General features: G+C 39.3%; 1 protein-coding gene across 3 annotated transcripts in view; it reads left to right on the top strand.

The window, feature by feature from the left end:
- Positions 1-3,768: 3,768 nt before the first annotated feature.
- The window catches only part of LOC112137718, a 15,307-nt gene continuing 7,682 nt past the window's right edge, over positions 3,769-11,393 (top strand). Inside the window, exons 1-8 of one of the 3 annotated variants that reach the window (XM_024260163.2) lie at positions 3,769-4,086; positions 4,967-5,068; positions 5,808-5,925; positions 6,015-6,142; positions 7,264-7,394; positions 10,204-10,363; positions 10,602-10,687; positions 11,058-11,259. In XM_024260163.2, the coding sequence (XP_024115931.1) occupies positions 4,014-4,086; positions 4,967-5,068; positions 5,808-5,925; positions 6,015-6,142; positions 7,264-7,394; positions 10,204-10,363; positions 10,602-10,687; positions 11,058-11,259 (1,000 nt within the window). In that variant the 5' untranslated portion in view covers positions 3,769-4,013. Of the gene's footprint in view, positions 4,087-4,963; positions 5,069-5,807; positions 5,926-6,014; positions 6,143-7,263; positions 7,395-10,203; positions 10,364-10,601; positions 10,688-11,057; positions 11,260-11,393 lie in introns of all 3 variants that reach the window. The other 2 variants (XM_024260161.2, XM_024260162.2) reach the window with 2 other exon arrangements.

The raw sequence follows: 11,393 nt of genomic DNA, 5'->3' as shown, positions 1-11,393 counted from the left end.
TCAGAAACCTGAGCAGAACTTGAAGAACCCTCGCTGGGAAGAAACCACAGCAGACCCTTGAACTTCTGTGAGGGGAGCAGGTGCTGCCCCCCGCAGGCTCTGAGTGGAAGTGCAGCTCAGCTGCCCCCTGCAGCTCCACGCCCGGCTCTCCTTTCCTTTGCTTTCTCATGCCGTCAGTTTTAAACGTTTGTAAATTTCTCTTTTTGTTTTCTATAAGAAAAAGGAAAATGAAACCAAGTGAAGTTCTGCTTTTGGAAAAAAAGAGTAAAGATTAAAAGAGATTTTGGTAAATTCTTGTTGGTGTTTTTTACTCATGTGAGAGGTGATGTTATTCAAAATGACCATGACATTTAAAGCTAATGTACTTTATATGATGCCAACATTTTACTTTAAACCACTTTGATGGAGACTAAATCTGTGGGCTGGGCCAGCAGATAATCTGAGGATCTGGGGAGGGAAAGGACATCCTTGTTACTCTGAGATCTATCTTCACAACTCCCAAACCCTGGAGAAGCTGAAGATTTTGGATGGATTTTTCTTTTGTTTATGAACTCCGCAGAGTTTCTGATTGACCTCCAGTTTGTCTGAAAGGATGCAGAGGTAATCTCAAAGCTAGAAGCACACGTACGAATTTCTCCTGGTGACAAGCTGTCAAACTACGTCACGGTATTGAAATTTTAATACCGGCAACATTCCTCCACATTTTACCTCAGTATACGGTTAAGAACTTCATCAGCACCACCTGAGTGGATTTACCAACCAGCTGGGTTCTCCTTCACCATAAAAAATGGAACTTGAAACAGGATTATTAAAAGAACAATGATGGGATTAACCATTTTATACTAAATTCATGCAATAAATATATTGGAGAAGTTAATAGCATCAGAGCAACACAGCATTCACAGCAATTTTCTGGCTCCTTCAATTTAAACCTTTTAACTACCCAAAAAAAAAAAAAAACATCAAAGAAGGCATTTTATTCACCTGCTTATTGCCTTGGTACGAAACCCCTAAAGGAACATCAAAGTAAAAAAATAAAAAAAATTGAAGCAAAAACGTTCTTTTTCTAAAACTTCTTGGAGAGTTGGTTAAAAAAATTTAAGTTAAAGTTAAAAAAAAAATATATATATATATATATATATATTTTTTTGGTTAGTAACTGATGTGCACCAGTTAATATCTGGTGCACATCAGTTACTGTCCAGAATTGATTTTTTTATTGGGTTCATTTTTACCAAAAAAGTTCTGCTAAGTTACTGGTACACAGCAGATATTAACTTTTTTTCCTAACAAAATTAAATAAAAAAAAATGTTCTGGTTACTAATTGGTGTGCACTAGTTACTATCTGGTGTGCATTCGTTACTAACCAGAATTATTATTTTTTTTATTAATTAACTTTTTGAAAAAATAAATTACTTATTTTTTTCTCCAATTTCCCTTAAGGAGCTCTGTATTTTGGGGAGTAATACAAACAATATTTTTAAAATCATGTTTTCTAAATTTCCCACCGTTGGTTAAGCAGGCAGTTAAAGGGTTAACAATAATATTGATTAATTAAACAACGGACCTAATTTGAAATACCACCATGTTGATGTAAAGTGCAAAAAAGATCTGCAAACTTTGAACGGGAAAATCTTTTTCAAACGACAGCAAATCTAAAGATTTTTCCCCAGAAAGATAAGCGTAGTTATGTGTCTGGCTTTGACCCGGCAAGTTGTGGTCCGACCACGTCATCCGCGGAGCTGAACACTGACTCGGATGAAACAGCTTCTAGTGCAGACACAAATACTTTCAGGCAAGTGACATTTGGGGAGGACGGCTCTCAGCATTGCTCTACCAGAAAAAAAGGGTCCTTTATATGTATGTGTGTATATATATATATATATATATATATACAGGGGCGCTGCTAGAGGTTTTGGGCCCCTTAAAAATAATTTTGACAGCCCCCCCCACACACACACACAGCAGCAACATTTTTGATGCTGTTTAACCTGAAATGATGCATTATGATGGTACTTTTCACTTTCATTATCAATGACATGATCATTGACATGTACGTTATGGGAAGAAGTGAGCACTCTGAATACAATAGAACTTTTTTTGATTCATATATTCGCAGCCAAACTGATTTTTAAATAAGAAATAAACTTTTTCATGAAAAAATTGATTGTCAGTGGAGATTTAAAAAAAAAACTGAGCTAAAAAAAGTACCATCAAAGTACAAAATGTCAATACATGTTTGATCCTCATTTAAGTAAACCATAACTTATGAATGAATAACAAATGAGTGAGTCAAGCTTCTTTTTCCAACCTTTGAACCTGGTTCTTGATCAACTCTCCAGCCTTCTCACATTCAAAATCCCAATGATGTCTTTGAAGTCGTTCTTGGCGTCTACAAATGGGATTTATGACTGTATAGAGTCAAATCTTTTGGATCAGTTCGTGCCAAAGATCTGTTCAAAATACTTTTTTGGTTCTTTTTATGTTTATTCACTTTTAAGAAGCCAACCTGGAGTTTATTAATTTAATCTGGGATTGATGGGATCAGATCTGGATAAGAATAATTCAAAATCAGATTTCTCACCAATAGTTTGAATTTGTTTTGTAGAGTTAGAATTATTTGTAAAATATCAATTATAACTTCATTTGAAATTATGGACAAAATATTAAAGTCTGTAAATATTCCTGTCAGCATATGCAGCATGTACATGTATAAAGTATGTGTGTACTTTGTTATTAATGCAACAGCTGAACCAGAGGTCTGCAACCTCTAACAGAACCATCAGGTTCAGTTTCTTTCAGACAGAACTGAGCTGCTCTCTACATTCTTTATAAAATATTTTCTGTGGTCATCAGACCATTTAGACATAACATTTAACTTTTAAATGTTTTAATTATTTTAATTATAACAGGTTATGTTTTTCAATATGCCATATAGCATTTGTGATGCAAGTTCCTTTCAAAATAAAAATCCCCCTACAGCAGCGAATGTACTGTCACTTACTATTATTATTATACAATTCTTCCATTAAGATCCCAACCCTCAGGGGCCGGCAACCAGCCTCCCAAAAGCAGGGGGACCATCCCGGGATAGGGCCCTGCAGCAGCTCCCTCAGCACAAGCAAAAGGAACACCCCCTAAGTCAAACCATATCTCCCACCCAACCGTGCACCCCATACCCCCCACGCCCAGGGGGCCACACGGCGCCCCTACCCACCCCATCCAGGCTCCAGACCAGATCCCCCAACTAACGGAACCCCCCCACACCCAAATGCAGGAAGGTAAGTCTCCACAAAAGGTTTTAATCACAGGACTCAACATGACACAGAAACAACAGGCCCCCCGACACCAGTGCCATGGTGGGGGGTCCTTAAGTGAGACAAGTTAATCAAATGAAAACACTGGTATCTAAGCAGAAGAAGAGCAGCTTGGAAAGACTGACCCAAAAACCCCCAAACCGTGACAGTTTAGGAGAAAAATGAACACCTAGATATTTGATGTTTCCTGATTTGACCGGTAATAAGAGTGTTTGCATGGCGTTACTGTTCAGTGAAAATAAAACCAATTTAATCCAATTAAAAGTCTGAGATGGAGGGGAGTTAATTAAAATTAGTTATTGTTTCACTGATAGAATGTGATTTTTGTTAAAAAAAAAGGAGCATGTCATCCGCATAGAGACTCATTTTATGATGGCCATGTTTTGTTTCAATAACTTTAATTCTCTCATGTCTTATTATTATATATTATTATCATAAGTTTTCATTTGATTTCGTCCTTATCTGATCCATCCTTCAGAGTATGTGTGTGTGTGTAGGGGGGGGTGTTAATCAGGAGTCTAAAATAAAATATCTTTGACGGCAGGAATGCAGCAACTTCCTGTGCAGCAGCTTCCTGTGTACTCTGTCTTCCTCACTCACAGTTTCACCATCCCACCTGCAGGTCTGCAGGTCTTCAGGTCTGCCCTCCTGTCGCCTCGGCTCCTCTACATGTTTGCTCAGGGTTTCTGGCTCAAATGGACCTCGGTTCCGCTCAGCTGCTCTCTGTCGCCTGGTTCTTGGAGAGCGTCCTGGCCCTGGTGTGTTTTGGTGAGTTCTCCCGTCAGACTGGAACAGCTGATCGTTGAAGATCAACTCTGTCAGCTCAAAGTCTGCTGCTGCTCTCACTGTTTACCCGTTTCTGGGGACTGTTGACTTTGTTGATAGAAGATGGTTTTCTGTAAAAGAAAAAACTCTCTGGATTTAGCAGTTCAAACTGTACTCAGAAATTAGAGTTTAGAAAATGTCATTTGTATTTCATGTGAACATGGAAAATGTTGTGTTTAACAGTGATAATACATAGACAAAGAAAATTCATTTAAAAATAAATGATTACTTATAAAAAAAACATTTAAATATTTTTATAAATTACAATAAAATGGTAATAAAAATGTCTGACTGTTTTATTATCATTTTTTGTTGTTTTGTATATGTATTTCACATAAAGGGAGCAGAAAAATAAGTTTTCTTCTCACTGTTCCCTTTGATTTCCTCAGCAAACGATGCCTCGTGATATTTTAATGTATTATGTTCATGTGTTTCCCGTGGAAATAAAATTAAAAAATGAATGAAAATGAAAAAAATAATAATAAATGAATTTTGCATAATTTGAAACTACTAGGTGAACATGTAATGTGCAAAAATAAGATAAAAATCAACTAAATCTATTGTAAAAAACATTGTAAAACACAGTTATACTTCTTTTAAACAGTTTCTTACAAACTGACTTGTTTGAATAAAATTCTTCTGATTTATTATAACATCAACAGAAAGTGAATCTGAAAATAATCGATGTTTTTTGAGGCTGAATTATTTCTAAGATGAAGAAAAGTCAGACAGAAAATCTTTTGGACTTTTTGGTTTGTGAGTTTGGTTCTGTTTCGGTTCACAATCGGTTTGTGGGTCTTTGTGTTTCTTGGTGCATCAGCAGTGACGGTGACACACACGGAGCTGAAGCTGTGTGGAGAAGATGAGGCTGTGTGCGTCAACGACCTCAGAGACTGTGGACCACGCCCACCGTCATCCCTGCAGCGTGAGGACTCACAAACACTCACACAGGACTTTATTTTGAAAAGAACAGGAAGTCTGGAAAGACCGTCAGAATCTTTGGAGTGTTTTTGCCACATAGACACTGAAAGACTTCTGTTTTCATGACCACAACAATCTGATAACTGAAATAATCTGATTCCTGCAACATGTTTCACTTCATTTTCAGATTGTACTTTTTTAGACAGATGAGAACTGAAGGCCTCTAGTGATGAACAGATTTTACTGCCACATTAGGGGTTATGAATTTTCAGACACACAAGGTGAATATTTGTGTAAACCCATTTAGTAATTTAGGCTAAACCTTATTTATATTTAATGTGTTTCTATGCTTTTTTCCCCAGAGATGTTTATGGTCTTGTGACCGTCTCTCTGTGAAACTCTGAGATCCACAGAGTGTTCTAACAAACAAGGATGTAAAATATTTTCCCCAATTTTTATTTAAATGATTTGAGTAATGAAGCCATCCAACCACGGTCCAAACCTGCCGTATTTTTGTCCTGCTGTAGACTTGAGGGCAAAAGAACTCACATTTGGTTCTAGCTTTCTTCCATAACATGTTTCCAGTCCAGATGAAGCATGGGCAGATAAATAATGGACCCTTTGGACGTTGCACAAACAGAGGCCTGTAGAGTGGCAGATGCTGATTTCACCTGAATGAGTTGATTCTCTGTTGAATGATGATTCCAGATTATCTGAAGAGGTTTGTCTTTGCTCTTCTGCAGAGAACCTGAACATGTCCTGTTACTACCAGGTGTCAGCAGACCGGATCAGGTCCATGACCTGTGAGTGGAGTGAGGAGCTGAGCACTCACAGCTCTGAAGTCTCTCTGATCTTCAGCAGGTGACCTCAGGCCGACGGTGAAGCTCATGGTTCCTTTCTTGTTTTGGAGATCTTCATGGAGTCTCTGTTTGACTGTTTTTCTTCAACAGTAAGTACAAAGTCTCTTCGTGTCGGGGTATCTTCAACCCACTGGCCGTCCTCAACGTCACGGCTAGGATAAAGAACTCTTTGACCGGGACAGAGATCTGGTCTCAGCCTCAGACTGTGTCTCTAGAAGGTGAGAGCACTTCTCAAAGTCAAGGCCCGGGGGCCGGATCCAGCCCTCCAAATCATTTTATTTTTTTGCTATTATTGTCGTTTATTATTGTTATTTAAGGTTTAAGTTGATTTACTCTGGAGTAGAATTCTTGCCTTTTTATTATTTATGTTAAAAAGTTACAGTTTTAACATTTTAAAAATTGGCATTATACTAGCTTTTTTTTGGCATTTAGTAAGATCTTTTAGGCTGTTTTGGAGTTTAGCTAATATTTCAACTACATGCTAGCTATTTTGGCTAATTTCAGCTTTTTTAGTGTTTTTAAGCAATTTTGGAGTTTAGCTTTTATTTCATCTACATGCCAACTATTTTGGCTCATTTAGGCTTTTTTTTTTTTTTTTTTACATTTTTTTAGGCTGTTTTGGAGTTAGGCTCATATTTCCGCTACATGCTAGCTAATTTAATCTTTTTTCAGTTAAGCAATTTCGGATATTAGCTTTGGCTAATTTTAGCTCATTTTAGCTTCTTTCATTTTTTTAGGCTATTTTGGAGTTTAGCTTATATTTCAGCTACATGCTAGCTGTTTTGGCTAATTTAGGCTTTTTTTGTTTTGTTTTTGAGGCTGTTTTGGAGTTAGGCTAAAATTTCAACAACATGGTAGCTATTTTGGCTAATTAAGGTTTTTTTTAAAGTTGTTTAGACTGTTTTGGAGGTCAATATTTACACATTAGCTGTTTTGGCTAATTTGGGCGTTTTTCAGTTTTTTAAGCTATTTTGAAGTTTAGCTAATATTTGAGCTGGCTATTAGCTTCAACATTTTCAGCTATTAGCTTCAGTGATTTTAGTTAGCATCTTCAGCAACCAAATTCAGCTTACAGCATTCACACTAGTAATATTGCAGGTAATGCTATATATCTAGTTAATGATAATGTTAAATTATGGTTTTAAAGTCGTAAAAAATGTAGTTTTAGAGTGTTCAATAAATGTTAATCTTGTTCGGTCCGTGACCTCAGGTGTGTTTTATATTTTGACTCCTTGTGCGATTGAGTTTGACACCCCTGGGTTAGAGGCTGTGGATCAGTCAGGAACCAGCTGCTTCTAATGGTCCTGTGATGTTCCTTCATGAGCTGATGTGTCCTCAGCTAAACCATTTCCACCTGTGGTAACTGTGCTGGCCTCCACCCACGACTCGCTTGTTGTATCCTGGAGAAGCAGCAGTGATGGGCGCTGTCAGCTTCGTCACAGACCCAACAACACGCCGGCGTGGACGCAGGTTAGCTTTATGAAGTTGAATGCTGAACGTCTTGATTCTGCTGTTGTCCTGCTCAATATTTGAGATGTATTATGCAGTTTGTGGTTCAAGAAAAACATTTGGCATGAATGTACCCTCTTTCAAAAAAGCACAATAGCCAAGAGAAAAAGAAAAAATGGCGACTATTAGTAAAGATGGCGACCATACAGCCAATTGTTACAAAGATTTCCAATATGTCTTTTCCCCCAGACTCAGTAATGTGGGCCATTCAAGCACAAAATGCTTTATTTAAACTTGAGAGGTACCTACAGAATATTACTCAATATATCATTTTGGATTTTGCTTTCACCACAAGATGCACATTTATTTTAATGACCGACTCCACAATGATGTTTCTCTTTGTGGTCAGTGACACACTTTGACTTCTAATACAGCCTTATTTTGGGCTGATTCTTGCGTGTGAGTTTGTAAAGAAGAGAGAGGAGCTTCCTGTTCTGTGGTGAGTTGGAGTACTCTGAAAGATTAGACCTTCATAGTTTGTCCAGATGTGTATAGATAAAATTCTTTCTTACAGTTTGCATTGCAGGATGTGCAAAACTGCAAATGTGTATTCAGGAATATGTGTCATGCCTGAGCTCTTCTCAGCCCCTCCTGTCCCTGCCTTGCTGAGATGCCCTGATTTCTAATCTGCTTCACCTGTCCTGTCAGCTACTTACACCTTGCCTCTCCAGCGTTCCCCTGTCAGATTCTTCACAGCTTCAAAGGTCAATGTGTGGATTCCCGGTCCTGATCTGACATTCAGCTCTGAAATCCCAGCTCTGCCTTCAAGTCTGCCTGCTCTGCCTTCAATTCAGCCTGATCTGCCTTCAAGTCTGCCTGCTCTGCCTTCAAGTCTGCCTGCTCTGCCTTCAAGTCTGCCTGCTCTGCCTTCAACTCTGCCTGCTCTGCCTTCAAGTCTGTCTGCTCTGCCTTCAAGTCTGCCAGCTCTGCCTTCAAGTCTGCCTGCTCTGCCTTCAAGTCTGCCTGCTCTGCCTTCAAGTCTGCCTGCTCTGCCTTCAAGTCTGCCAGCTCACCGCCTCAATCTTCCAGCCTGTATGCCTGCCTGCCAAACTCCAACTCCCGGTCTCATCTCACCCCTGGACGATAAGACTCCTCTACAATAAAACTCTTAAACTTGTCCTCTGTTTTTGGCACTTTTACTTGGGGTCCTCTTACAAACTGCCCAACAGAATGCAGTTGTGAAACACATTTGTGTCTGTCACAAATGTATGTTGAAGTATTTACAGGAAATAAACATGAATATAAAAATGAGAAACACACACATTGTTGGATCAGTACACAAAGTCCTCTAAGGTTGTGCAATCTCTGAGAAGCTTCTCCTGACTAAAATAGCTAGGTCACAAATGTGCAATGATTTCAAGGCTGATAAAACAAGACTTAACGTTAAGCAACTACATTTGTCTATAATTAGTATATTTGAATGAAAACAAGGTGTAAATGTTTATTGGAGTCCATTGTTGGTTCAAATTGTGTCTAATTTGACAAGTTTCCTTTTGATCAAAGGGATCTGGACCAAATGTCTGGAGCATGTTTAAATTAAATTCATACTGCTATGCTGCTCTGACAAACATGACTCCACATGGCTTAACTGTAATATCTACAGTGGACCCCAAACAGCAGCTAATGCTGTAGTCACAGGCACCCATGTAGGGGGGTCGACCCGCACGGGGGGGATGTGGGTTTTTGGAGGTCTTCCACTTCTGTTGAGGCTCACACAGCCACCTCAAGGGATTTCATGAATTGGAATGTACCATTGTCATGTGTGTTGTAAATGTACCATGAAGTACTGGTAAGTTACACACACTTATGATGTATGGAAAATGCATTTGCACGGTGTCCTTTATGCAGACTTCTGGTCAATGGTAAGTAGTGAATACGGGCTCCTCTGCATGGGGTGTGCATGGATATGGAAGTGGCCATAGGATGTCTGTAGGATGCTTACACAAACTACACTCATGATTTTTCATTTATTTATTTTTTTGGAGGGGGGTGTGTTAAAAAAGTAAAACGTCTCACCTTCCTCAGCCTTACCTACACTCATGTGTAGGGTAAGTGTCCACTACAGCCTGCTGCTGATGGCCTACACATAGAAAAACTGTGCATGAACCTTTCCCTCTACAGGCTCACCAAGTGGTTTATGACTTTGATATATTTTCTGCCAACTACCTGTGTGCCCCGTACGGATTGGTTTATTCTTCAGACAGCCCATGTCCACCCGTGAGGGCAGTTGGGACTGATATGGAGCCTTAACTTAAAAAAAAAAAAAAAGAATTATTATACCAGAGACAACAAGCAAAAAAATCACTTATTCTTTACTGTTTGCCTGTTTTTTTTTTTTGTTTATTTCTGCAAAAATCTATGTCTTTAAGCCTAAAGCTTAAAATCTAAATTTTTGTTGGATTTTAAATCTATGACACAATTATGGCTCAGAGCGTACAGGATGGTAAGAAAGTTCCTAAATTTAAAAAAAGCAGCATGTGTTAACAGATTATTGTGTGCATGAATCAAGCAATTGGATTTAGACTCAACAAGCCACTAAAAATTTAAAAAAGGAGGTTTGAAGCTTCGTTGCTATGACATTAGAGGCTATGAAATTAAAATGTTCACCGAAATATCCAACAATTACAAAAAATCCCCATTTAACTTTAGATTTTTTGTTTATATTTCATCTACAACCTAAGCCTGAAGTATATCATCAGCTTCAAACATTCTTGTTTGTTTTTATGGAAAGACTCTGACTCAGAACTCATATTTCTGTCCCAATTTCCAGGTTCCAGATTCAGTCTCGGTCCGTTCGGGTCAGAACCTGAGCTTCAGCATCACAGGGCTCTTACCTTTCACAGAGTACAGATGTGCCGTGGCCTGCAGGGGGCACTCCGGCCTCTGGAGTGACTGGAGCTCTGAGGTCAGAGGACAGACAAAGGATAAAGGTAAAGGTGGGATGAGGGGAACTTGCTTATTTGAAGCTGCAGGAACCTGTGTTTAAAAGTGTTCCTGGGACAGCAGCTTTGGTGGAGGAGTTAGGACATTTGAGGACAGACAAAAAGGGATTTTAGGGATTTGTTGATGATGTGAGAAGGAAGAGGGGCTCCAATTCTGCTCAAGATGTCACAAAGAGGGGGCAGACTGTTTGAGGGAGGTCTGGACCGTAACTTGTCCTCCGCTCAGCAGAACCGTCCAGCCCGACAGAGATGTGTTACCGTGTGGAGGAAACCACGTCTGGAGAAGCTCTCCACCTTCATCTGATTTGGAAGGTACGTAGCTGTGAAACTCTCAAGAAGGCTTTTTAAAGACAACTTTATTTTTTGTTGTTCCACACCTTTAACGTGTCAAACTCCAGGCCTCGAGGGCCACATTCCTGCATGTTCTAACTGACTGGACACACCTGAACCAGGTAATCAGTCATGAGTAGATCTGGAAATCATGCAGACACAGCGGCCCTCGAGGCCTGGAGTTTAACACCCCTGTACAGCAACAGCAGTGAAAAAAAATGCCTGAAAAAAAGCAATTTATTTTTAAGCTTTTATTGAAAAGGCACTAAAAAAAATCTAAAAGCTCCTTAAAAAAAAAGTTTGTTCTCAGTTTTTGTGTCTTCTATCAAGAGATTTTGTCTTTTCTTGTCAGGCTGCAAACCCTCAAAAGGGCGAAGGTCGTGTTTTGTGGTACGAGCTGAACGTGGAGCCCGGCGGACAAACTCACAACATCACAGGGACAACAGCACTCCTGGTGGTAGAAGAGGGGAACTACAGCGTCGCTGTTCGTGGCTTCAACACAGCCGGTTCTGGTCCAACAACACATCTGCAGATAGACACACGGGGATGGATCTGTGAGTATTAGAGGACATCACTCCACTCTACTCAATGAGGCACATCTGTCCAACCGTTCGTTAACGCAAATTTCTAATCAACCAATCACATGGCAGCAACTCAATGCATTTAGACATGTAGACATGGGTTTTGT

This window comes from Oryzias melastigma, linkage group LG9, assembly GCF_002922805.2.
Source record: "Oryzias melastigma strain HK-1 linkage group LG9, ASM292280v2, whole genome shotgun sequence".
NCBI lineage: Eukaryota > Metazoa > Chordata > Actinopteri > Beloniformes > Adrianichthyidae > Oryzias > Oryzias melastigma.
This window is presented reverse-complemented; position numbering and strand designations above follow the sequence as displayed.